The 27009-nt window shown below is 56.0% G+C and overlaps 1 protein-coding gene across 1 annotated transcript in view; it reads right to left on the reverse strand.

Moving 5' to 3' along the window:
- The window catches only part of CNGB1 (cyclic nucleotide gated channel subunit beta 1), a 54568-nt gene extending 29092 nt beyond the window's left edge, over positions 1-25476 (reverse strand). Inside the window, exons 1-16 of the mRNA XM_090259733.1 lie at positions 25418-25476; positions 23255-23439; positions 21142-21199; positions 20797-20869; positions 19873-19990; positions 19720-19762; positions 19489-19525; positions 18881-18956; positions 18622-18661; positions 18076-18235; positions 17183-17258; positions 15958-15994; positions 10418-10583; positions 9553-9636; positions 3529-3616; positions 2940-2967 (exon numbers count right to left, since the gene is read on the reverse strand). Of these exons, the coding sequence (XP_090115859.1) occupies positions 2940-2967; positions 3529-3616; positions 9553-9636; positions 10418-10583; positions 15958-15994; positions 17183-17258; positions 18076-18235; positions 18622-18661; positions 18881-18956; positions 19489-19525; positions 19720-19762; positions 19873-19990; positions 20797-20869; positions 21142-21199; positions 23255-23431 (1261 nt within the window). The 5' untranslated portion in view covers positions 23432-23439; positions 25418-25476. The remainder of the gene's footprint in view (positions 1-2939; positions 2968-3528; positions 3617-9552; positions 9637-10417; positions 10584-15957; positions 15995-17182; positions 17259-18075; positions 18236-18621; positions 18662-18880; positions 18957-19488; positions 19526-19719; positions 19763-19872; positions 19991-20796; positions 20870-21141; positions 21200-23254; positions 23440-25417) is intronic.
- Between the last annotated feature and the right edge of the window lie 1533 nt (positions 25477-27009).

A 27009-nucleotide genomic window follows, 5' to 3' on the forward strand; every position in this document is an offset into this window, starting at 1 on the left:
TCCCATCCCTTTTTGTGGCTAGGAGAGCAGGTCTCAGCCATGAGCCTTCAGCGGCCATTCTGTTTCACTACAAATTATCACCATAACGTTGTTTTCAGCGTCTTTGTGGTTATTTCTATTTATGGCAAGCCAGGCTGGTTTTTAGTTTAATCGTCAAGGCAACTTTTCTGCTTAAAGAGGCTTCATTAAATAAAAAAGTACATCCACTGCTAAAAAAAACTCATAAGCAAATAAAAGCAGAGGTGGTAAAGAATAAAAACCTGGGGTAGTATGTGGGGTGGCGGTTGGGGGGCCCTGTGGAGTGAGCGGATTCGGGGCTCGCCCAGAAGACTGACCCTGGGTGCAGTCCCTTGTCATGTGATGACTGCATGCCGCCTCACCCTGCTCCGTGCCCACCCCAAGCTGGGAAAAGGAGAGAAGGACAACAGAGCATCACACGTCAGGAAACGTCCAGTTCTACCTGCTGACTGATCTCTGAGGCAACCTTGCCCAATGTCATCTAAAAGTAAGCAAATCAAAAGGGAAAGGGGCAGGTCGGGCTTGAGCGAAGGCAGAAAATGACAGGGGTTAGTCCAGAGGTGCCCGTATGTCCCTGAGCGCTTTGTCATCCGGCAGCAAGCGGCAAGCCTGAAGGCCACTGAGGGAACATCGTCACAGTTAAACAGATCCAGGCAGGCCCGCCCTCGGCACTGGCCCCAGAAAATGCCTCTCCTCCTGCTCTGCCCATCAGCCTCTGGGGCCTCTCCTTTCCTGAAATGGAATTTGCCGGGCAGATAGCAACAGTCCTCAGAAATTCCAGCCCCCGGTGAACTCTCAAGGTCAGAAGAGCCTGTCTGCTATGGACTCCCACATTCCTCTCCGCTTATTCTCTTCCTCACCCAGCTCCCTGCCCCAAGCCTCTTGGCCTGGAGATCTGAGTAGCTTGTTTATACTAGGATGTGAGTGACTACTTGTATAAAAAGTGATCTGCAGAAAGCAATGTTTAACCCAAAGAAATGAATTGCTAATTGTGGAATCTTAGGCACAAAGAGAGGGGGACTAATGCCCCCCAAGTCACCACAAAGCATAATGAAGGCATTGATAGCAGAGGAAGAAGGGGTTGTTTTCCATAGGCCCAACTCATGGTCCCATACCCTGACCACAGCACCGTGCTGGGAAACAGCCTCAGCCATGCAGAAGCCCACGTCACAGGCACGAGCATGCTGGGTGGGGAGATCACGCTACCTAGGCGACGGACAGAGCTCCTGGTCACCTTGGCGAAGCTGGAACTGGACAAGGTCGTCCTCCGGGAGATGAGGACAGGGATGCGGGTGATCGGGGGCCGGTAGCTGGGCACATTGGGGAGGCACTCCTCCATGTTTGGGGGCGCAAGCCCAAGGGTCACCTGACCAGGTGGCTGGTCCTGGACCAGGCTATTCAGCTCCACATCCCGACCTGGATTAGCCATGGTGCTGGGACCAGTGGAGTCTCAGGTGGAGGTGGGACCCTGAGGACTGCAATGAGGAGCACAGAGTTAGGGAGGCGGGGCTCCTGCCCACCCACCCGCGCCAACTCGGACCAGCCTGGCACCTGCCTGCACTTGCAGCGGCTGTGCACACAGTCTGGAGCATCACTCTTGTCGCTGGAACTGGACGTCAAATGCATCACCACATCATGTGCCTGGCCCGCCCCATGGCTCTGAGGAACAGCCCGGAGCCCCCCCAGCCCCTTTTGCTCCCTCTCTGTTAACCAACCACCAGTAGCATTTCCCACCTGAGACTCAAAAAAAGTCAAAATCAAAGAACCTAGAACTCCCAGACCTTTAGACTCAAACATCCTTAGCCTGGTAGAAATGTCCATTCCAAAGACAGAAACCCTGGCGCTCAGTTAAGTCCACTTCCAACAGTGTTTCTCAGAGTGTGGTTCCCTGACCACCTGCTTCCGAATGACCTGGGGCCCTGAGTCTGCCCCGGATGAGCCTGGTCTCATTCATCTGTGTGAGTTCCCTACAGATAGGTGTTGAAGCTGGCGGAGAACGTCTTTTAAAGCTCAGTTGGGGAGCAAGCTCGAGACCCAGGGTGAGGACACCTGACCCCAGTCCCACCACGTCGCTGGCTGGCTGGGGCACGGGCATCGTGGGGCCGCAATGACCTTCTCCCTCAGCGCTGGGTGCCTTCAGCACACTGTTGCCCCTGCTCTGCCCGGCGACCCTGTGAGGCAGGTACTACTGTCGTCCTGACCTTCTTGATTTTGGGAGCCACAGTTAAGTGAAATCACGGCACTGGCTCTGAGTCACACAGCGGGGAAGAGGGAGGAGCCAGGAGAGACACGCAGGTCTGTGCCCTTGACCACTGGGCCCAATGCTGCCCTGACGAAGCCTCGGTTTTCTCATCTGGGAAGTGGTTTTTCTGTCTCCCAGGGTGATGGAGCACCCATGGCCTGAGCAATGGGGAGGTTTATAAAACCAGGGCCCGGTGTACAGACTTCCTCAGACCCCTAGACTTGTCCCCACGGTCCCTGGATGGGAGGGGGGCATGCTGGGTCCAGCCTGGAGACCTTAGCAGCAAGAGAAAGCTCATCCAGAGATGTGGAGTCCAGGCTGCGCCCTTAGCAAGCTCTGGTCCCAATCTTCACTGTGATATGTTACGTTTGAGCCAACTCCCCACTGGGCGATAGCCAAGGGAGCTATGTCCCCAGCGAGGGTGGTGGCAGGGCAGGGAGCTGGCTGAGAGCAGACTTTTCCCAGGCCCGCTGGAGTCCTGGGGCCTCAGAACCCCCCTCGACCCTTTGAAATACATCACCCGGCTCCGATCATATGGCCCCAAGAGGCAGAGGATGGTTTTGCCTGAGGATGGGGCAGGGGGAGGGAGAGGAGGTGGGGTGCCCTGCACCCAGGCTGTCCCCAGCCTGAAAGTGCCCTGGGAATTCTCTGCAACCCTTCACCCCCACCACACACCTACCTCCTGAGCTGGTGGCTGCAGCTTCCTCCTGAAAAAGTAAAGTGGAAACAAAAATTGTGACCCCCAAACCCCCTCCCCGCCCTGTGCAGCCCATCTCCTGGGGCCGCCAGGGAGGTGGCCTCCACCCTGCAGAGGGCGGTGTATGCAGGAGTCCCAGGCCCCAACCCGACTTGTCACATATAATGAAGGGATCTTCTCATGCAGCCCTGCACATGTGGGAACAAAGCAGTAAGAACAGCCACCATGTCCTGCCTGCTGGGCACTGCACTTCACAGCACACAACCGTGTACAGCGCCCAGGGGACAGGTGTTAGCCCCATGTTACAAAGGCAGCCACTGAGGTCCAGCGTGGGCTGGTGACTTGTCCAGGGTCACACAGCCATGTGAGGTCTGGCGGCTCCCCGCCCACTGTCACCTCGGGCCCCTTCTAACACCATCTAACCTCTAATACAAGCAGGGCTTTGCAGTCCCCACCACCCTGCCCCCCTCTGTCCAGAGGGCACCTCACGAGACCTTGTCCCCTGTAAGTGAAGTGGACGAAGTCGCAGCCCAAGCCTCAGAGGCTGTGCCAGGCCTGGTGCTGCTCCTACCTGGCATGAGGCCCTCCAGGTGAGCGTCCTGTCTACTCCGCTCGGGTCCTCGTCAGTCTCTGACACCAGGAAGCTATCCAGCAGGACACTGTGACCCAGAGGGGGAGGAGGGAAGGGCTGGGGTTAGGGATGTCAAACATTTCCTCAACCTTGCTGAGTGCCAGCCCTGAGCCAGGAGCTGGGGCACAAAGATGCCCTGGAATAGGTGTCCCCCTGAGGCCCCCAGCACAGGGAGGGCAGAGACCACATGGCCTAACTGTCTTCTAGTCTGAGACACATACGGGCACCAGCCATGATTCTGCCTAGGAAGGAGGGCTTCCCAGAGGAGGTGGCCTGTGAGCTGGACCTCAAGGATGGTGAATTGACCATGAGGAATAGGTGGGGAAGGGTGTCCAGGAAGGGGGGACAGCATGTGCAAAGGGCACTATAAAGTATTCAAAATACATGCCCAGCATGTCCCCTCTGAGAGTCTCCAGGCAACCTTGCTGATGATGCAGGTGGGGGAGGGAGCGTGGGAAAAGTGAGGCCCAGAGAGGTCAACCAACCTGACTGAAATCACACAGCACATTGTCACACACCACACAAACCTTCAAACACAGGCCCTGCGTTTATTTCCACGCGGGGGATCAGAACGACACTGCACCTGCTTAAGCTCTTGGGGGTCCCTGGCCCAGGAAGCAGGCATGCATAAGTGATAGGAACCCGGGGTGAGGCTATAGGGAGCAGAGAGGACTACGGCAAATCAGAGAACCCATGCCCCCGAGTCAGCAACCGCACTCCACTTGGAAAGGGGTCCTAATGACCAGATCTTCCGATTTTCTAGAGGAGCCTAAACTACATGGTTTTAAGGTGGAATCTCCTGATGCTGATAATTAATCCAAATTAATCTATCTATATATTAATATGTAGATATTCAAAAGAGCCTGTATGCAGGCTAAATTGGGGCTTTGGATGTTCTCATGTGACCTCAAGGCTAAAATGGACTTAGAACGGGGCTCATGTGATTTTTGTAGTTAGAATGAGATCTTGCTTCCTAACAGCCCGGTCACCCCGCAGACCCCTCAGCCAGGGGCTCACGGGGGATGATCTGTGGGGGACCTGGATTCACCGTTCCCTGCCCTCCCAGGGTTGGGGGCGGGGTGGAAGCAGATCGCAGCCCCAGTCAGTGTGGAGCCAGCAGCCTGGGGATGGATCCGCGGACAACCCTGTCATCACAGTGGTTCCCACACGCTGTATGCCTGGTGCTGGGCCTGGCACTTTGCATGCACAGTGTCCCCCCCTCCCCCTCCCCCATATAACCCTGAGAGACCAGGGCTGTGCCTGACCCGGTTCCAGCTTAGAAATCAGAGGCTCAGAGAGGTCAGCGGGCCTGTCCGTGGTCACACAGCCTGTGCCAGGCCAGTCTGGATAAAACACAGTCTCTCTGATCCCAGGGCCATGTACGTAACTCTTGGCTGCCCGCCTCTGAGTATCTATACAGCCCCATGTGACAGGAAGGAGTGAGGCGAGTCTCTGGAGGATCCAAGGCTCCAACTCACTTTATTTCTCTTCATCTTATGACTATTTCCATCGCGAGGGGCCTGACTCACCGGATTTAAACTCCTCACTCTGCCCAGGAAGAAACAGATTTCCTTAAAGAGATTCAAGTCACAAAAGCAAGGGCACATTATGACGTTCATGGGGCCTGGCGCCTTAGTTTTCACAGGCCACTTCCTCCACAAAATTACATTAAAGATTATATTTTGTGACTGCATTGATATAAAGATTCACATGCTAATATTATATATCCGAACCTTCTCTTCCATCTCAAAATTTCATTTTTGGTCTGATTTTAAAAGAAATTAAAAGTATTGTGGGAACTATGCGCTCCTTGGTTCTCAGAGCACAAAGCTCCCAGAAATGAGCTTCCCATAGTTCACTGGGAGGCTGCCCAGGGTCTTGACCATCCCAGAATCAGGCCAGAAGTCACTGTGTGGCCGGGGACAACTGACTGGGAAGCCCTCAGGCTGCCTCTGTTTGCTCACATATCAAATGGGTAGGACTTATCCAGCCTGTCCAGTCTGACTTATTTCAGTGAGGTCCCCGAGAATCTCCTGGAAAAGCTGAAAAAGACTCCCCATGGCAGGGGTCGTTCTCGATTCCCCATCTCTAAGGACTGGTCAGCAGCTCTCCTTGTCTGTGGTACTAAGTGTTCGCTCTGCAGCCGGCCTGACCGGGCACAGAAGGCCAGCCCCGCACCTGCCGGCAGACACCCCTGCCTCAGCCTCAGGCTGCTCCTCTGTGACATGCGGTTAATAGCAGGTGCTGTTGCGCAGTCTCTGGCCCAGAAAGCAAGTGCTCATCAAAACACAGGGGCTCTTGTGTTTGTTCTTGCCATCGATGTGATGAATCTCAGAGGAGGCTGCTTTCTTCAGGGCTGTGAATCATCCGCATGGATTGGGAAATGGATTGCACAAACACCTCCAGCTACTGAGACACCTAACCAGCCCTACAGCGGCCCGGTCAGCACCCCAGGGGCTGTTTGGGGGCTTATGTACCTAAAGTCACATTTGCCTCTGGTCAGCAGTGTGCCCAGCGCCTGCCGAGACCCCGTCTTGCCTGGCCCAGAAGCAGCAGGCTATCAACTTCTGGGAAGTTCCCAAATCCCAGGGAGTTCCTAGTGGAAGATTAGACAACCTGGCTGAGGTGGGCATTCCAGAGGAACCCCCCGCCCAGCCCCGGGCTCTCCAAGTAAAAGAGTTAAAGACGCAGGGAGGAGCAGAGGCCGCCAGCTCCCCCTGCCCCACATGCCACCCAGCAGGCTGAGCCCCCAAATTAAGGTCCTCACAGTCACCTTCAGCAGACTCTCCACCTGGCACCCTAACCCCAAAAGAAGGGAGGAGGGGAGCCCTTAGGGAGAAGCAGCCACCTACTTGGGTCTTGCTGTCTTTGCCGACAAGGACGCCCATGGTGCAGGAGCTCAGTTGGGGACGGGGGCGGTCATCCCAAGCCCCTAGACAGTGCGTGCAAGTGGAGAATTTGGGGAGCCTACCCAGCCCCGAGCCTGCAAGGCTGGCTCTGGAGCCAGGGTGACTCGGGTGACGGATGAGCCACCAATTCTTCCTGCTTCTAATCAGATTGAGGGTATGTGTGTGGCTTCTGCAGAGACGCGGCCCCCAGGGAGGCCAGGTGGGGACCAAAGGCTGTGGTTGCTAGGAAAAGCCGAGCTGTTGCCTGCAGAGACCTGGTCGCTAGGTGACCATCTGCCAGCATCATCTGTAACCCCTGTACCTCCACAAAGCTGGCTAAGAGCATCCTTCCCCAGCCAGTGACAGCCAGCCCCTTGCCCACACTGGAACCCGGTGGCCCTGACTCTGGGATCAGAGCCTCTCTCACCACAGAGCCCCCACCGCTGCCAGGGGCCCTGGGCCCAAAATGTCCCTGAGTTTGAAACTCTGGGTAAACATTTGCATGTGTGCCTGCAGCATCTGTAGGTACCTAAATGTATGTGTTTGTGCGCATGAGCATGTGTGTAGGGCATAGTGTGTGTGTGTCTGCATGTGTGCACGTGTGTGCTCACATATGTATGCAGACCACATGTGGGTTTCTGTGTGCATAACCCGGCATGTGTGTCTGTGCCTATGTGCTGATGTGTATATGACAGTGTAGGAGTGTGTGTATATACCATGTGCACTGTGCACTGAGAACACAGATAGTTAGTGCACATGCATGTGTGGGAGCACATTGGATTACTGGCCTTCAAGGGGTGTTTCAGCTCAGGGGCAGCACATAGAAAGGGGTTCTCAGGCCTATGTGTTGGGCACACAGGTTTCATGGGGGAACAACCCCCCCTTGCCACCGATAAGCTCTACACAGAGGCAGGTGGAAATCACACAGCAAGCGAGGTTGTACTCGAAGGTCCTCACCAAGGGGACAAGCAGCCACCTGTCAGTGACAGCAGACCAGCTCTGGGGGACCCAGAGGGCAGAACGAGGATTCGGTCACAGAAATCGTAAAGAAGCACACTTAGTTTTAAGGGAAGAAATAATTCTGTAAGTCAAAGGCGCATGTGAATGGAACGCAGAGCCTTTGAGAGGGGAGCTCCCCATCCATGGAGGGAAGCAAGCAGCTCTGTGGCCTCTTGCCAGGGATGGAAAGATTATCTGCGCCCTGGGCGAGGGTGGACAAAAAGCAGCTGACACTGAGCAGGCTTCCAGCCCTGAAACCCTGCATTGGTCTCACCGGTTTAACTTTTCTGGCGGGGACTAAACACAACTCTCAGTGGGGGGTTCGAACATCAGGGGTCTTTGGTGGGGCACTCGCTCCAGCCCAGGTCCTACCACACCCATAGCCACAGCTGGGCCATGACCACTCTGCAGGGGGCTGCTGTTGTCTCCCATTTTGCAGGTGTGGCAGTGGGAGCGCTGCAGGTGCGCCGCTTGCCCAGGTCTCTCCACGAAGAGGAGCAGAGCCTGTGCCCCTGACGCTCCTGGTGCTACCCTGCCCCGGGGCTACGGCCAGAGGGGCAGGTCAGGGAGGAAGGATATGGGCTGGGGTACCATGGAGGGCAGGGGATAATGCAAGGAGGGGGAGCAAAGGGACTGACTCAGTCAGTCTGACCTGCTTATGACAACAGCCTCCTTCCTGCTCTCCCTGCCTCAACCTCTCCGCAGTGCAGCTGCCGAATCGTGCCGCTCCCCTGCCCACAGACCTTCAACAGCTCCCCATTGCTCCCAGGAAATCAAGTTCAAGGCCTTCGAAGGAGCATCGCCCATCACTTCCACAACTACGTTGTCACTGTTCCCCAGACACGCGGGCTGCTCTTGAGGCAAAGGATCCCTCTCTCCTTCCTTGACATACTTTCCAACCTCCAGCCTCGGCAATTTTTCTCTCCCTTTCCGGCCACTGAGCCTCCTCCTCAGCCCTTTCCAGTTCCTCCACATCTTCTGGGCTCTAATCGGGCCTTCGGGCCTTTCCTCTGTCCCTGCCCGCTCTCTGGGCGTCTCTTCCAGCCACGTGGCTCTCGGGTTTCAATTCCTTCTGCCGCCAGAGTCCTGACACCTACGGAGTCTCCAGCCCAACCTCTCTAACCCCTTAACTCCGGACTCAGGCATCCAACAACCTGCCCTTCACCTCCCTGTTCTGTACCCTCACGTCCATGCTCCCATCCATCCCACGGGCCTAAAATCCGCTCCCTCTTTGTGCTTTTGTTTTTTGTGGGGTTTTTTTTGTGTGTGTGTGTGAAATCTATTTGACATAACATTGTGTGAATGTAAGATTGATTTGTTGATGTTAATATAACATTTATATATTGTGGTTGCCATGGTAATGACAATTAGCACCTCTATCACGTCACCTAATATTATTTCTTTTTAGTGGTTAGAATAATGAAGATATAGTTTCTTAGCAAGTTTGATGCTTCTAACTTTTAGTGGTTTCTGATCTCCGTGTTTTAACGTCTGTGTTAACTGAACTTCCCTGTGGGTGTTACGGTTGAGATCTCTGTGCTGGAGAATCAGCCGTTAACTGGCGCTGAAGCAGAATCCACGGCAGCCTTACTGGGTGCAGAGACAACTGTGGACCGACCGCTGGGGAGGCTGTGTGGGTGGGAGACAGCTCTGGGCCTTGGCTTGGGTAATTATAGGGGAGAACAGGGAGCTATTACTGGGTCCATTTGTTCATCTATCCGTGTGCTCAGACAACACTGATTTGGTACCAGGCACTGTTCTAGGCTCTGAAGGCATGGCAGCGAACACAATAAAAATGTCCCCATCCTCATGGAGGCTGCGTTCGCATGTTTGTTTGCAAGTATGCGTGGGGTGAGGTGGTGGGATTGGTGGGCGGTGGGTACTATGATCCCAGGTCATCATGAGCACAGTGGGGGACGCTCAGCTTTCACCCCAGCCTCTCTGGCCTGTGCCCAGTGACACACAGCCCAGAAGAAAGGAAGGTACGCCAGTGAGCACCCCCACCCCAGGAGCCTGGTGCCCCTCCCTGTAACCCCACCTCCCTGGGCTGATCCTTAGCCAAGGGCTAGTGCCTTACTCAGACTCTTCCTCCTCCTCCTCCTCCTCCTCCTCCTCCCAATCCTCCTCATCTTCTTCCTCCTCTTGAATCCGGGGAAGGTCCCTGAAATAAGATCAGAGGCAAGAGGTGAGCCACACACAGGTGTACCCTAAATCCACCTCCTGCCCTCATTTTCAGTAAGATGGTGGGTGCCACCCTCCAAGACCAGACCTGAATCCCTCTACTAAGACTCAACTTGGAGACCTGCACCTGAGTAGCCCCAGGCTCTCTCTGGCAGCAAGGCCTCTTCACAGCCTGAGGTCCTGATGGTAACCTGAGGTCAGCCCCTGAGCCTCTCTGGGCCTCAGTTTCCCCATCTTTGCAATGTAGGCCATGGGCCTGAGGACCTGAGACCTCCTGCAATACACTTACAGACACGTGCAAGAGTGCTTGTTGCAGAATTATTCACAATAACCAATTTTGGGGATCAACCTAAATGTCCATTCATAGTCGACAGATTAAATAAGTTCTGAAACATCCATATGATGGGCTACAATGCAGTTGTAAAAAGGAAAGTGCAGATGATATCTATGCACTGAAGGTGGAAAGATCGCAAGATAAATTGCTAAAAGAATACAGCAAGGTGCAGATAGGTAGGTGCATGTAGTGGGTTATGTTTTGTGCAAAAATGAAAGAGGGGAGTTCATGCTCAGGTGGTCCCTGGAATGGCACAGAAGAGCCTGGCACCCACTGTGCCCGTGGGGAAGGGATAGGTGTCAGAGGGAGGGGAGGGAGCGAGAGGCAGGCTTGGTTCCCTCTCGAGGCCCTTTTATACCTTGGAGGTTCTGTACTGTCTGTCTCTTGTCTCCCCGGTCGCTTGCCCGGGGCCTCCTCTGACTCCCACCTGATCATCTCTTCCACAGGCTCATTCTCTTCTTCAGGAGCCGAAGCCACCGCCTCGGAGCCCTGCAGGCTGGTGCCGCCCTCCTGATGCTCATCCTCCTCCTGGTGAGGGTCAACCTCTTCCAGCTCGAGATCGGGCTCCTCTTGCCCTCCGGGCAGGATGCTGACTGCAGGGGACACAGAGTGTGGGGGAGAGTGGGCTCGGGGCTCTGAGTCCCGGGACCACACAGGGAGCCTTGGCCATCACCGGCCATGCATCAGCCCTCAGCCAAGCACTAGACACAGCACCATTATCAGTGGCATCAGCGCTGAAGTGACGGGCTGAAGCCCACGACCATCCATCCTGTCTCCTTCCATTTGTTTCCCCCTCTTTTCCTCTTGAGACAGAGTTTCCATTACAGTTCATCTTTGTTTCTCCTTGGGGCCTCCTTCTTGGAGTTTGTGTGGAAGCAGAAACTGCTTCTAACCACAGTATTGCAGGTGATGCTAAACTACTCAGGCTCGAGGTCCACCTGCCACACCCAGGGGCAGGGTGGCCTGGAGTGTCTCACAGGGTGCAGAGAGAGCTTACCCACTGCCTGCTCCTAGGTGCCACCCCCTGGTGACAGCGTGCTCCATGCACATAATCTCAGCACCTGCTTCTGGGAGTCTTTTTCTCCTTGGTAGACCTAGAGGCTCCACCCCCTAAGGAGTCAACTCTCTCATGAAGGTGGTCCCACCTTCAGAGAGGAGTCCTCAGTTTTCAACATTTCTCCATGTACCCTCGCCCCTGATGATGAAAACACTGCGGGGCTGTGAGCTTGGCAGAAGTGTGTGCAGGGGAGACTCATGAGGAAGCTAAGCCCACCCCCACGCAGGAGAAAAGGGAAGAAATAGGAAATTGTCTGGATAACAGGTGTTTCCAAAAAGCAGGCCCTCAAGTCAAGCATGAATTACTAACGGCAGCTTTAAATGGAAGTTGCCCTCCAGTCTCATCCTGTGACTTTGGAAGTTCTTGTTTATGGTGTAGAATAATATATAATAATAATGACAACAGTTACTAGTGCCGGGCCCTGTGCTAATGAGTTACAGAGATTAATTCAATCAGTCCTTCCATCAACCTTTTGAAGTGGGAACAATCATTATCCCCATTTTACTTTTCATCTATTATATGTTACTCCCCATTCTATAGATGAGCAAACTGAGACAGAGATTAATACCTTCTTTTATGGGGTGCTTCTCACAATAGGCATGGGGGCTGAATGCTCTCCAAGATCCGCCTCACTCCCTGCTCCCGCCTCCTGGCCTCCAGGTGCAGATGTTACCCCACCTCACAGAGGAGCGCCTACCTGCCCTCCAGGGAAGCCTCCCACATGCATCCTGAACAGGCCTCTCCCATGGCTGCTCCCAGCTCCTCTGGCCCTGGGGTCTGCCTGGGGAGGCTTGTTCCCATGTGGCCCTGAATCCGGTGATGGGATGTGTCATATGTGTCATTCTATGTTTCCATCCAGCAATGGTGTGGGGTCTCCATCCCGAGCAGCTGCCAGGAGTCAGTTCCTGCCTGGCGTTGCAGGGGACGTCCAGGAGACAGAACATCCCCTGGCCAGTGGGCGCATTAGCCTTCATGGCAACCCTGCAGGGTGAGAACAGTACTCTCCCATTTTACAGACCAGAGAAGTGGCTCAGAGAGGCTGAGTGACTTGTCCAAGGCCACACAGGATATCAGAGACAGTGCTAGGTCTCGTGAGTCTTGTTTCCCATGAGATAAATGTGCCCCAAGAGGGCCTCCCTGGACTCCTGAACAGTGGGTGTGTCCTTGCTTACATCCCTGCTTTCCCCTCATTAACCTTTTCTTTTAAGGTCCTATTTAGTGAGTAAGTGTTTTACAGGCTCTTCCTCCTTTCCGTTCTGTGCCAGGCCTGCAAGGCATGCTCTAAGCTGTCCCCATTTGACAGCCAAAAATTTGGTGGTGGGAAGAGGATGGTGCCCCAGGTACCAGCCAGGAAGGTGGGCACAGGGCACTTTGCCACACCGATCTGGGGCAGCGCCCCGCAAATGTCTGGTGAAGGCGCCACTGTCCCCACCCCTGGAGCTCTGAGCCCCTCTCTGCAGGCAAATGGTTCCCAGCTGTCCCAGCTTTTCCAGGGCCCCCCAGGTGCCCAGGTGATGGAGGGGCCACTGTGGGTGCTCAAGTGCACATGGAAACTGGTGTTTCTTCTGAGGCTTCCCCTTCACCCCGGAGCCCCACATGGGCATGCCACCTCCTGGCCAGCATCCTCTCTGCCAGGCAAGGATGTCACTCAGGGCCACTGAGTGGAGTTCTGACTCCAGCAGTAAAGTGCGTCAGCCTCCTCTGGGGAAGGAGCTCCTGTTTCTAGGACCAGCAGACAGGGAGCAGGGGACATGAAATCTAGGGCAGGGCCCCCACCCAGACCGTGGGTTGCTGGCAAAGCCCAAGCCCTGGCTCAAAGCCTCCGTCCTCCCTGACAGGCTTGAGTCCCAGATGCTTCGGATAGAACCCAAAGTTCAACACTTGCTAAGCCTCAGTATTCTTTTTGAAGGCACTCCCCTGCTCATCCACCTTCAGTGGCTCCCCATTGCCACAGTCTAGTCCTTTAAAAACAGTCTCTAACTTTTCTAGTTTTGCCTTCTGCCTCAAGGACTTAGGATTAACTCTCCCTTGCCTTCTACCAGGGCTGCTATCCCCTCACTGCCAGTTTGAGACTTCAGGGGTCTCATACTCCAAAGCCCCCCAGCCGGGCAGATGGCATATACAGATGAAGTAGTGTGTACAGTGTGGGCCTATTACAGCTGGATCTTCCCAGTTTTTAAGAGAAGCCAGACTGCTTTTTAGATGTTGGCAACTAATTCTAATCTTTAAAATCACAGACATCCGGGGGCCAGCTGGGACCCGGGGCAAGCAGCTCAGGACGGTGACTAACTCCTCTTCCCTGCAACCCCCACACCGCAGGCCGCACTGAATTCACCCGCTTTTCAAACCTGAGCGTCCGTTTTAGCCTCATCTGAAGTAATCAATTATGCGATCACAGCCTCCGTGTGCTGACTCATGCTCTTTAATGTCAATAAAAGCATCTGTTGCTGCCCACTTCCCAGCCCTCTGAGGGAGAGAGTGCGGCCCAGCCTCAGAAGGACCTCTTCGGGTCCCATGGGGACACCAACCATGTGCCAGGCACCACACCAAGGGTGGGGCAGGTGACCTCATCAAGACAGTCCATCATGGGCTTTCCCAGCCTTTCGGTGGGAAGTCCTCCTGCTGTCTAGCCTTAGGCTGCCCCAAGCGACCTTCCCCTCGCTCTGGTGGAAAGGGACCAGCCTTGGTCCCCAAGAGGCAGCTCTGGGACCGTGAATGGACTGATTCTCCCTCGCCCTGTCTAGGAGTGTGAGGAGGGCCAGGGGTCACTCTTTAAGGAAGGTGGGGGTCTGCAACCAATGTGTCCCCCCTCCCCTGCAGGTCTTCTCTTCAGGACACCCTTCTTTCCTTCCGTCCGTCCGTTTGTCCGTCTGCACACTCCCAGGCTCCCTTTCCCCTTGTTTCAGAGGTTTCCGGCTGCTGCCACCCCTGAAACAAAGGAGAAGACAGAGGGTGGGTGGCTGGGTGGACCGGCGGAGGGACAGAACGAGTGAGCGCCTGAGTGTGTGAAGGATGGGGAGGCTGGGGGACAGAGTGGGGCGAAGGGGGACACACACACCCCAGCCCCTCAGGGTCACCCCATCTAGTGGATTGAATAGTGTCCCCCCAAAACAGAACTCAAGTCCTAAGTCCTGTTTCCTGTGAATGTGACCTTGTTTGGAAATAGGGTCTTTACAGGTGACATTAGCTAAGGATCTCAAGTTGGGACCATCCTGGATTTAGGGTGCACCCTAAACCCAATGACTAGTACCCTTATACGAGAGAAAAGAAGGAGATTTGCCAGGCACAGAGGAAAAGGCAGAGGTCAGGAGGCAGCTGGAAGGCTGGGGCACCGAGCATTGCCAGCAGCCACCGAAAGCAGGAGGGAAGTGTGGACCGTGTCCCCCTCAGAGCCTCAGGAGAAACCGGCTTTGCCCGTGCGTGGATTTGGGCTTCTGGCCTCCTGAACTGTGGGAGGGAACACTCCTGCTCTTCAGAGACACCAGTCTGTGGTCCTGTTGTAGGGCAGCCCCAGGAAGCTAACACCCGGTTCTGGGCAGGGGTGTCGAGACGCCCCATCGCTGCCCTAGTGCCCATCCCTGAGCCCTGACCTCTGACCCCTGACCCCCACACTCCAGCACCCAGGGAGGCCCTATCTACAACTGGTCAAGAATCCTGCCTCCCTCCCTCCAGAGGAGCAGAGACAGGCTAAGAGGAGCCAGTGGCTCCACCCCTCAAAGCTCTCAGTGACCCTTGAGGGGGCGGGTCCCTGTCCCAGGGAACTTTTCCCTTCCCTTAAGCTGAGCCTGACTGAGAAAGGGCTGCCAGGCCAAGTGGACTCCAGTCTCCACTCCGTGAGAACTTGCTCTGTGACGTTGGGCACGTCCCTGCCTGCCCCAGCAGCCATGGGGGTCCCTGCCCTGTGTCCTCCGGCGTGGCCATGAGCTCCATGTGACTGAGTGAGCTCTGCTCTGCCCCTCATCACGCCGTCACCATTCCACAGACCCCATTGCCTCCCATGGCGACTCTGTCAGACCCGAGCTCCACAGCCAGCTGGCCTGCCTCTGTTCCAGGCCACAGAGGCCGTCCCCAGCCTCAGAGTTCTTGTCGAGACCACTACCAGCCTAGGGGCCTGGGGTTGGGTGCAGCCTCACAGACACGATGAGAAGTAGCCACGGGAAGCCAGCATCCAGGGCTGATGTCCAGGTGGATCAGGGCCACCACCCTCAGGGCCTGAACTCCACTCTGCCCACCTCCTGTCCTCATCACAGGCCTGGCACGTAGCAGGCCCTCCATGGCATGGGTGAATAAATGAATGAATGAATGAGGGAGTGAATGCCCTGTCCACCACATGCCTTTCCAGAGGCCATGAAATGAGAGAAGGGCAGACGTTGGGCCCTAACCCGCCCCTCCTAGCCTCAGTCTGGCCCCCAGTCCTGTTGCAGGACTGGGATAAAAGGCAACACACTCACCTGCCAACATGGCCACAGGTGAGGGGCTACCCTCCCAGCTCAAGGAAGCTGGAGTCTATGGGGTCCGGTTCACTGCCCGCCTCCCCTCCACCCTTGCCAACACAACCAGGGACTCTGCTCAGCCACACCCATGAGCCCAGCGGCCAGGGCCAGCGGGAGCTCCCTCTGGTGTCCCCACCTACTTGGCCTCAGAACTGTCTCCTCTGCATGGAAGCTGGAAGGCAGGCCAAGTGCATCCCCTCACCCCATCTACCTCCCCAGCCTCCAGCAGGGGCTCCAGCCGCCATCTGCTTCTGGGCCGGGTTCTGGCTACCTGGCCGGGCTGACCTGAGGTGGGGCCTACAGAGCACAGGGTCCTTCAGCTCCTGGTCAGGAGACCCTGACTGTGCCCCAACCCAACCCCAAGCGCGTGCAGGCCCATTGCCCAGGCACGTGAGGACCCCCGAGCATGTCACTTACTGGTTTGCACATCGCAGGTCACAGGGGAGTCCAGCTCCTGCACAGGGAGAAAAGGGAAAGAGTTGCTGTGGCCTCCTCACCAGCACCCCTGCGTCAACTCTCCCTCCTGGCACACGCAGGGTTGCCCTTCTTCCCCACTAGGACACTATCAGAAGATCCCCTTGCTTGGGGCTCCACTCCTCCCTGCTTCTCCTCTCCTGACTCCGAAGGGGCCCTCTGCCCCAGTCACTCTCCTGCCAGGATCCCTGCCTGGTCCCGCCTCAGCTCCTCTGCCCAGGCTGGGCCCCCTGTCTGGGGTGCCCTCGCTTCGGTTCTCTGTGTATGAAAAACCCTGGAGGGTTGTCTCAAAGCTCCGTCTGTACCAAGGCCTCTCCCCATGCTGGCCCCACCCCTTCCCTGCCCGCTACTTTCATCCTCTGGGGCCACTGCTCTCTGTAAGGGCATCTTCATTGACTAATTGTGTCTGCCACCAGCCCCCTTTTCTTCTCCTGGGAAGCCCCAAAGCCATGCTTCCTCTGCCAACCTAGAGGCCACATGATCACGGAGCCCAAGGGCTCAGCCTGCAGGCAGGGGACCCTGTCCACCAACTACTGCCCCAGGACTCAGATCCAGGCCTCCCACCTCCCAGTTCCAGGTGCTTCTATGAAGATAGCCAATTGCCCTCAAGAGGGAAGGGTCAGGGGCCAAGTTCTGGGATAGGAAGAGGCAGCAGAGGCCGCGGTCCCCGCACCACCCACGCCTAAGTCCTGGGTCATTAGGAATGCACACAGAGCCACTGGCTTCCCAGAGCCCTGCCTCCTTCCCCAAACGCTCCTGCTCCCGCTTACCTCTGGGCCTTTGCATGTGCTGGTCCTCTGCCTGAAGGGCCCTTTCAAAACCACCTGCATTCACTTTCACCCACTTGCTTCCTACTCCCCCTTCAGGTCTCAGCTGGCAGGCCGCCTCTACTGGGAAGCCCTCCCTGATGCACCCCACATCCTGTCTGCCCCACCATGGACAAACCTGCCCCACCAACTGGGACCACCTGGCAGGCAGGGCTGAACCAGCACTCAGCTCTGTGGACGTGGTCCCTCAGAGAGTGTACAGAACGACTGAGCAGTTCAGACAGGCAGGCTGGGTGGGCGGGCTTGGCCCCCCTGAAGGCTCCCTTCCCGCTCTTGCCTGAGCTCCTAAGAACCCCTCCTGTCCCCATCCAGGGCCCTCACTCCCCTAGGCCAGCGCCCACCTGCTCCTCAGCCTTCCCGTGGAGCACTGGCTGCGGCAGGGCCATTTTCAGTTTATTCAGGAGCCATGCCACTAACCTGTGGGTGGGAGAGAACGGCATGTCCAGGCAGGAAGGTGACACCAGAGTCTGATCCCGCCCACCCACCCCCTCAACCGAAGGCAGACAGACAGCAAGCCTGCTAGGAGGCAGACCAGAACCCAGGTCTCCAGCCCCAAAGACCACTGTCTCCCTCCCCGGCCTCCTTGGGCAAGTCTCTAGCTAGTGGTCAGACCCCAGAAGGTAGCTCAGGCTCCCCCCATTCTCTGTCCCACTGCCGGGGGTACATCTCAGGCCCCTCGCTCACTGGCAGGGTGGGCACTTGCCAATTTCTATCCCAATTTTAAATGCACGTATCCCTTGGCCCAGAAACTTTATTTCCTGTGGTTTATCCTGCAGATTTGCTTACATGTGGCAACATGACGCCTGTACAAGGCTATCGCTTGCAGTAAAAGTAGAAACAAACTAAATGTCTGCCACGTGGTTAAATAAAAGTGGGTCCATCCATATAGTGGAGTACTATGCAGCCGTGGAAATAATGAAGCTGACCTAACTGTATAAAACCACTTCAAAGAGACATGTGTGGGTGAAAAGAGCAAGGTGCACAGAACAGCACACACAGTTGGCGATTGTCAGGTGGGTGTATTTAACAGTGAAACCTACTCAGAAGCTTGTCGGTGCCTAAAAATGTTGGAAAAGCCAAGAAGCTGCTGAAGCAGTTGCCCTGGGAAGGGGCCCTGGAAACCCCTTTGAGTTTTCTCCCAGGGGCACGCGTTCCTTTTATCATTTAAAGGAGTTTGGTGAAGGGTGGGTGTTGGGCTGCTCCCCGTGGGAGATGTGGCAGTTAGGGAGCTCACCTGGCAGTGTCCCCGGGGGGCGGCAGGGAGGAAGCCTGGACACAGGGCTCGGGCTCAGGGGTCAGCTCCTCCTCGGGCTCTGCAGGGCCAGGAGTGGGCAGGGGGTGACTCTCTGGGGCCTGCAGCGTGGGCTCCGTTTCCAACGGATGTCCTGGGGGTTCTAAGTGGCAGGGAGAGCAGGAGACTAAGATGTCATGGCAGGCTCCCTGTAACCCCTTAAGGGCACAGGGGCTAGATTTGAGAGGCAAACGTGACTGAGTAGGACCCCTTGGGATCACCCTACCATTGGACAGACATGGAACTGAGGCCCGGGAGCAGAAGGGACTCGTCTAAGACCTCACAAGCCTGTCCCAGGCCACTGGCTTCCCAGCCTGAACTGGGGAGGGAATTCTAGTGGTCAACAGACCACTCCCAGCAAGCCCTGAACCCCTCCCTAGCCTGGGTGAAAGCTGAGGTCCTGCCCCAGGATCCCTCAGGCCCCAGTTACAGCCCCAGCCCAGCCTGTGACCATCTCAGACAGCCCCTGTCCACGTCCCCTCCCTGTACCTGGGCCCAAGGCAGCATCTGCGGGATCCTCCCTGCAGCCCTGGAGCATAAGCAGGGAGAGAGGACACGGAGTAAAGCAAGCTCTGCGTGCTCCCTCCACGGGCCTTCCTTCCCGAGTCCCCTGTCCCTCCTGTGGTCACTCCCCCATCAAGGACCCTCTGGGAGGGGCGGGGGAGCGGGGAGTAGGCTGGCCCTTCCTCAGAAGCCCAGAAACCCTCCCAGGTGGTCAGCTTCCTGCTTCCCCTTTTCCCCCACTTACCTCGGAGGGTTTTGGAGGCTGAGGCAGCACCTTCTCCAGGTTCTGCTCAAGCCACCTGAGCAGCCAGCGCCCGGGCCTGCAGAGGGGCCGGTGGTCAGCCGGGCGGCCTGGGGAGTGGCCGGCCATGCTGTTCTGACCCCCACTGGCACCCCGGGCCTCACCCAGCCCTTCCTAGCCCTTGGCTCCCGTTCCGCACTGGAGGCCTTGTGCTGGACACTCTCAGAGGACCTCCGGTGGGGGGGGGGAACCTGCCGGCCTCGAATTCTCACCCGGGCTGGACCAGACTCTGGACGGGCAGGCCCAGCCTGGGCCTCCTGGGAAGCAGGTGAGGGATGGGGGCCGCTTGGGGACCTGAATGCAGCCGTGGGGCTCCCTGTGACCGGGACAGATAGTCTGGCTTCCTGGGTATATGATCAGTGCAATCGCACAGGGCCCCACACTTAGAAGGGCCTGTTTTTTATTTAATGCTCTCTTATCACAATCTTGAACTCTAAACAATTTTTTAAAAGGAGTTCTACATTGACATGGTACCCTGGACCCCACAGATTATTTAGCTGTCCTGAGGCAAATGTCGCATCCCAAACCAGCGCTCAGGGGCGGGGACTAACCCAGAATCCTTTGCCCTGGAGGCCTCATTGGATCCACCTGCAGAAGAAAGTACGGTGGTCAGCAGCAAGGGGATTGCCCAGGGGTCCCAGTCAGCTCGCCTCAAAGCCAGGTTTGAACCCAAGGCCGGTCAAGTGAGAAACTTGGCCCTGTGGGTGCTTCCCGGGGGCAAGGCCCATGCTAGTCACCCCTCAGCCCCAACTCTGTGAAGCCTTCCTACCTCGTGGCCTTACCTGAGCCCCTGGCGCTGCAGTGCCCCAGGACCTGTGCTCCTGCCTGCCAGGACAGACAGACAGGCATGAGCAGAAAGCCCAGATGCGCCAGCCTCCCATGGCCCCTTCTGCCCTGGCCCCTCCCCCCTCTGCGGCTCCCAGCCCCAGCGGTACCTGATCTGGGCCCTCCAAGCCGGTGGTGATGCTCTGGGCTGGCCCGCCACTGTGGCCAGGCTGCGGGACGACCTTCTCCACACCCTTCCTGAGCCACGTCAGCACCCAAGCGCTAGGACTGCAGGGGGACAGAGACACTGGCCCACCCTCAACCTCCCCGGCCCCAGCCTGGTCAGAGCAGCCATCTACAGCAAAAGGTCTTGGTTTTTCAACCTAAAGAAATTGGTTGGAATTGCAAGCCTCTATCTCCCCTGTAAGACTTTAGACATGTCCTCTCCCCCTGAGCCTTGTGTCCCTCTCAGGAAAGTGGGGGACACCAACTCTGTGAGTCAGGCATGCCCAGTGCCACCCTCAGCCCACCTCTAGCAGATGCTTGAGAGTGGGTCTCTCCATCATCCTGCATCCCCCCTAGTCTGGCTCCAGGGGTCCCCACCCTGTAGCCCACACACACCCTGGGCTCTGGAATGGTTGAGGGTATCCTGGGTGTGTTTCCTTGTGGTTGAGACTGGTCACCCTAAACCTGAGTGTTACGGGCTCACGGCCGGGGCCAGCCCTAGCCACAGCTGTGCCCACTTGGATCAGCACCACTGGTCTAAAATGTCAGAGCCAACCAGAAGATTTCAAGTGAAAATCTGGATTTCTGGCATCCTGGGAAAATCAGAAGCTCCAGCCACTGTGGACCTACATTTCACCAAGGCACTGAGAGACCTCTGGCCCCAGCCTTCACTTCTCCTGGCCACATTGCCCACTTGGCCCAGGAGACCCCCACCCTCTGCCTGAGGCTCCTTTCAGCCACTTCCCAAAATGTCCCAGACTTTGCCTGGGAGTGGCTGTGGGCCTGAGCTTAGTGCTGGTCCCCACCCCTCCGTGGCTCCCCAGCTTGGGTCGGGGCTGGCCCTGAGGAGAGGGGAGGCAGTACAGTACCTGTTCACTGCGGGAACCGCAGCAACCTGGGCCTGGAGGCCTGTGGGTGGAGCAGAGGCAGCCTTCTGGGTCTCTGCAAGAGAGTCCCTCAAACTTTAGATCTGGAGCCTCGGAGAGCTCATTTGTACCCTGTTGGGGAGGTCAAGTCAGAGGGAAGGGAGAGGGGAAAACCCCAAGGGGTCAGAAGGCTGGGATTCCAGCTCAGCCCACCCTCAGCCTCTCTGAGCCTCAGTTCCTTCCTCTGTGAAATGGGCCGGCCAGCCTCGTGGTTCTCCCACAAGGCTCTGAGGGAGAAACACCGCCCCACCCACCACCTGCCCTGTCACCTGGGCTCCCAGCGCTCACCCTGAGGGTTCGGGTCAGCCACAGCTGCTTCCTCCCCTTCGAATGGGTCCTTGGATGGCTGGAGGGTTCCAACAGGACCACATAAGCCCTTGGAGAGAGCAGCCTGGTTCAGGCAGGGGCAACCCCTGACCCACCCATAAGGGACCTTTCCACCCCCAAAGGACAAAACAACTCTATTTTCATAATTGTCCCTGTAAATCCTGGTGGCCTCACCTTCCACCTGGGACCCTCCCTTCTTCCCAGCCCCAGGGACCAGGGCTGGACCCTCACACCCTCCAAGGAAGTGCCCAGGCCTATCACCTCACCCAGGAAGCTGCCCCACTTCAGTGGCCTGGGAAGAGGGGGAGTGTTACAGAGTTATGAAGCCTTGGAGCAAATTGAGGGGAAGAGGGAGGTGAGAGGAGCCCCCACCCAGCCCCCAGTCAGGGCTCTCCCTCTCCAGCCACCAGGTGCTCAGCCCCTGCCCCCTGCCTCTCACCCGCCACTGCAGCAGCACCTCCTGTTGCTATGTGAACATAAACATATGTACAACAAACGCAGACACAGACACACGAGCTTGTGCCCACTCGCTCTCACGTGCATTTACCTACAAGCACAGGCATGCATGAGCACACATGTATGCAAACAGAGACACACAAACGTGTGTATATGTGCAGACACAAAATAAGTGCATGTGCCCACATGTGTGCACGTGCAAGACACAAAACATATGTGCATATACATTTGTGTTACATGTCCTGCACACATAATACTCATGCAGCCCTGTGTGTATACACACACTCGTGCATGCAGATGTACACCTATTCATATACCTGCAACAGAAAATCGAATAGATGGGCATACAACACAGATGCACGAACATGTACATAATGCACAAACATGCAAACACATTAGCAGACTCAGAAACATGTGCATGTCCTCATGTATATGCACCAAATGTCACATGTGCACCTAGGACTACAGGCGCACTAAGATGTGCATGTACACATGTGCGCACACTTGCTCGCGCACACACACGTGTGTAGTCATGCACACCTGCTTGTCAAATACACATACATGTACAAATTATACCACTAAGGATACACACAGTATACTTCTATGTACATACACATGTGTACATGCAAACACATACACGCACAAGCCTATATACCTGGGTAGCACACTGTTTCCTAAACACAGCCTGCACTACCTCAATAATCAGCCTTTCTCTCTGGAGCATCCACCTTTTCATGTCCTCCAGTTACATGTCTGAGAAGCACTCACCTGCCGGCTTCCCACCTCCGAAGACAAGATGACTCTCTTCCTATCCTGAGTTCCCGCCGTTCTCAGTCTCAGGCATCTATCCGGCCCTCCCAGGAGGGTAGCACTGAGGCCAGTGTTGGAGCGCATCACATTTCCTCATCCCCTCTGTCTCCTTGCAGAGCGGCCCGGACAGGCACTTGTCTGCTGACCCCCAGGGCAATGCCACGTCCATCCTTATACCCCCAGCACTGCACCCAGAGCCTGAAGCCCATGAGCAGCTAAATGAAATCTGTTTAACTGAGCTTCTGAATCAGTTGTCATCAGGCTCCCGAGTGAATGAGATGCAGCTGGCGTGTTTTGATGCGCTCTAAGGAAAGTTCTAGAGCAATGCTGCTAAAAGGGTGGTCCATGAACCAGTGTCAGTCTGCAAACTGGTTCATAGTGGCTATAGGCAGTTTGCACCGTAATGTTTATCAACACACTGCTTCCTTTACTGAGAAAGTCTCGCTGCAGAACAAACACCAACTGAACTAAGCAGTGAGCTTAGTTACATAGCAGATTTACCTTCTGGCAAGCTCCTAATCCCATCTTGGCCGGTAACCCACGGTTCATACACTGGCCACTTTGAGTAGCTCTGTTCTAGACTCTAGAGGCTGGCAAACAATGGCCATGGGCCAAATCCAGCCTGCTGCTCGTTTTGTAAATAAAGTTTTATTGGAACACAGTCATGCTCATTTGCTTACGTATTGCCCATGGCTGTTTTCATGTGCCAATGGCAGAGTTAAGTAATGAGCAGAGATGGCATGACCCACAAAGCCGCAAACATTCACAGCACTTTCCAGCATGCCCTTCCTCACCCTCCGCTTCTTACTGGGCGCTCATCTTCTGGTTTGGCCTCCCGGGGAGCTGTTTCGGGTTCTGGCTCCGGTTCCAGCTCCGCTTCCAAGTCAGGCTCTGGATCTGGTTCTGCCCCCTCCTCCTCCTCCACCTTGGTCTTCTGAGGGGTCCCTGGGGGCTGAGGCAGCACCCTCTGGACCCAGCCCAACATCCTGACACCTGCAGGGGACAGAGTCCTTAGGCCACCGCAGAGTGCTCACAGTTTGTGGAGTACACATTTCCCTTTCCTCTCATATTTTAAAATATGTTTGCAATTACATCTCCAGGTAGAAATACTCAAGCCCACAAGCATATGTGTATAAAGAGGGTGATCACAACAGTATTGCAGCAAAAGATGAAAACCACTCAAATATCCATCAGTCAGAGGCTGGCTGTTGGACAGTCCCTAAATGTTCGCCTGTAAGAGGGGCGCGATAATGGGGTTTTATGGATCGGTTTGAATGTGGGAAGACGCACATGTCCTGGACTCTAGTCATGAGCTAGGCACTTAAACTCCTAGCACCTCAGTGTGCCTGTCTGTAAAATGGGATGTTAGTAGTACCTACTTCGTAGAGGTGAGGTGATTTTAAGGATGAAATAAACTGGTAGGAACAGTGACTTGCACACACTGGGAGCTTGATAAATGCTGGCTGTGACTACTGGTTGTCATCAAGTAAAAATGCTTATTGTGGACTATCCTGTTCAGCATAATCCCCCTGCAAATTTTTATAAATGCGTTATAAGTAATATGTAAATGGAAAATCTGTTTTAATATAGATAAAATGAACCTGTTTTCATGATTACAAAATTTTTAAGATAAAATGACAGTAAACCTCCCTTTTCCTGTGTCTACTGTGACATTTCAGTCCTAACTTACATGGGTTCGGTTTCTGGGTTCATTTACATTCAGGGAACGGGAGCCCCTGGCCTCGTGACCAGAGCCCTGTAGGACGGCCTGGCCCAGCCGACACCACACAGGTCAGTGTGTACAAACTCCTGGTCCTGAAAGGGCCCTTCTGGGGCAATGCCCAGCACGGTACGCCCCACTCCCCCAGCCATGGGCAGCCCAGGCGCTGACAGAGTGTTCCTCTCTCCCTCCCCCGCCACGGCCCCTGGCTCCAGTGCCCAGCTCCCTGCAGCCCCTGGCCACACTGCCTTCGCTCCTGCTCACAGCTCCGACTTCTGCCCCCACTCTGGCATCAGAAGCCCAGCTCCCCTATGAGAGGCTGTGATGGGGGCCGAGCCTTGGCTCAGTCTCCAAAAAAGATGAACTTGGATCAGACAGGACCCCTCTGCTCGTCTATTCCCTGTTCGGTGAGGGTAGAGACACAGTGATTACTGAGGTCGAGGTCGGAAGAGCCCAAGGTCACATGGTGGATTCCACAGACCCAAGCCAGCCATTGGCAGCCTCACAAGCCGAAACTGAGCTAAGTGCCCTTCACCTGCGCCCACACCCGTCCCTGTTCTCACCGCCTCCGCCCCCGCCCCCACCCCAGCCCCAGTAAAAAGAAGTGTTGTCGTCACCACTTCACAGCAGAGGCAATGGAAGCCCAGAGAGCTCGGTAGCCTTACCCAAAGTAACACAGCCAATAAGTGGCCAGGCCGGGTTTACACTCAGGCCTGCCTGACCCCAGGTGTCCCCCATCTACCCTCCCTGGCACCAGCATTGGCTTCTTTCCGCAGCCAGTTCTGCGCACCCGTCCCCTGCAGTCAGCAATGTGACTCGTGTTTCAGGACCTTCTGGGAAGGACTAGGGAAGCCTTCCTCCCTCCCAGGTTTTCTTCTTCACCCAGACTCTGCCATTTCCTCCCACATGGAAGCTTACAGACCCCTTCTATCTTTTGGCCATGTCCCGCCGACTCCACCTTGATCATGGTGGCTCAGGTAGGAAGAGGGACCTGAGGGTGGCAGCCGGGGACAACAGGGGTGCTTGGCCACCAGCCTTTCGGAATCTACTGGGGAGATGGTGAAAATGCACGTTCCTAGGCCCCTCCAAATCCTCTGCAGGACCTAGAATCTGCATTTCACCGGCTGCCCTTGAGCCACATGGGGAGGGAGGGTTCTCAGCCGTGCCTGCTAAGCGCCTCGCCAGCAGGAACGCATGGCAATCCCATCAGCAGTCCCAGTGCCACCGAGCAGCCGCCTCCTCCCGAGTTACCTGCTCAGATGCCGACCCCCAGCCAGGAATTGCCTTCTCCCTGCCACTCACAGCTGGCCTCTCAAACATGGGGTGGGGATTAATTGGCAGCACTGGGGCCGTGTGCAAAGGATTAGCAGGTGGCAAAAGAGGGTGGGGAGGTGGCGGTGGAGGAGAGGAGGTAGATGCCCAGGGAGCTGAGAGCACCCCCCTAGAGCCCAGCAGGGACCTGGGGTGCGGGGATGGAGCACCAGGTGGCCCAGGTTTGGGCACCGTGAGTCGCGGGAAGACCTGCTCAGGTACCAGAGTCCTGGCCCCCCACGTATCTTGGCCAATCTGCAGGGTGGCTGGTGGGAGGATGACAGCTTGGGATCCCCGTGTGATGCTGGGAGACTCCTCAAGCTGGCAGGGGCCTGGCAAATCTCAGTGAGCAGTGGCAATACACCCCAGCCCTCCGGCCCTGTTGCCAGACTCAGGCAGATTCTGTCTCCTCTGGAATCTCCGGCAGCTGGGGCAGGGCCTCGGCGGCCCCTGCCTTGGGCTCTGCCAGGGTGGCTGTGGTCCCGGGGCTGGGCTTTTAGGAAGGATCCAAGGACTGATAGGTGACTGAGTGCGTGCGAGTTGACTCCCTGAACTGCAGTCAGACTCTAGAGGGGAGACAGGTCTAGGGGAGAAGGACAAGAGGGACGGAAGCCCAGTGAAGAGGGGCTTAGTGAGGGGGCAGGACCTGGGTGTGAGGTGGGCTAGAGGGATGTGTAGCAAAGGGAACCTGACTTGATCACAACATTTCTCAAGTTCTTTGTATGTGCCAACCTTGGCACACTGATCAACACAGGCATGGGCCCTGACCAGTGTGGCACAGTTGGTTCGGGGGTGCCCTACAAATTGAAAGGTTGCCAGTTTGATTTCTGGTCAGGGAACATGCCTGGGTTGTGGGTTATGTCCCTGGTCGGGGCACAGAACATACGAGAGGCAACCAATTAATGTTTCTCTATCACATCAATGTTTCTGTTCCTCATTTTCTCCCTCCCTTCCCCTCTCTCTAAAAATAAAATAAATAAAATCTTAAAAATAGAAAATAAGGCAGGCATGGGACCTGCCCTCATGGAGCTTATACTCAGTGGAGGAGGCAGGACTCAAATAGGTTAAAGATGAATAAAGAAATATTGCAAATTATGCTGAGTTCCATGAGAGAAACAAACAGGGCAGAGACATGTGTGCTGGTGGGGGTAGGAGGGTAGATACTGGAGCTGTCACGTGAAAAGCAGGATCTGAGTATGTGGTGCTCCAGGCAGAGGGCCCTGCAAAGGCTGGAATGAGCTTGGATGCACCTGAGGAACAGAGAGGGGTCGGGTGGTTCAGTGGGTGTTGGAGAGAGTAGGGGCGCGTGGCAGGAGACGAGGCCCAGAGATAGGCCAGGACAGATCACGCAGGCTGTAAGCCACAAAAGGTTGGGCTTTAGTTGATGGGCCACAGAAACCCATGATGGTCTTGAACAGAGGCCAGACATGATCTGTGTGGCTGTTGAGTAGCAGGCAAGTGTGGAAGCAGAAAACCGGTCAGGAAGCTGCAGGGGGACAATTCAGCTTGTGACTGGGTGACCCCTGGGCCCT

This window comes from Furipterus horrens, unplaced genomic scaffold, assembly GCF_987537825.1.
Source record: "Furipterus horrens unplaced genomic scaffold, mFurHor1.1.pri manual_scaffold_13, whole genome shotgun sequence".
NCBI lineage: Eukaryota > Metazoa > Chordata > Mammalia > Chiroptera > Furipteridae > Furipterus > Furipterus horrens.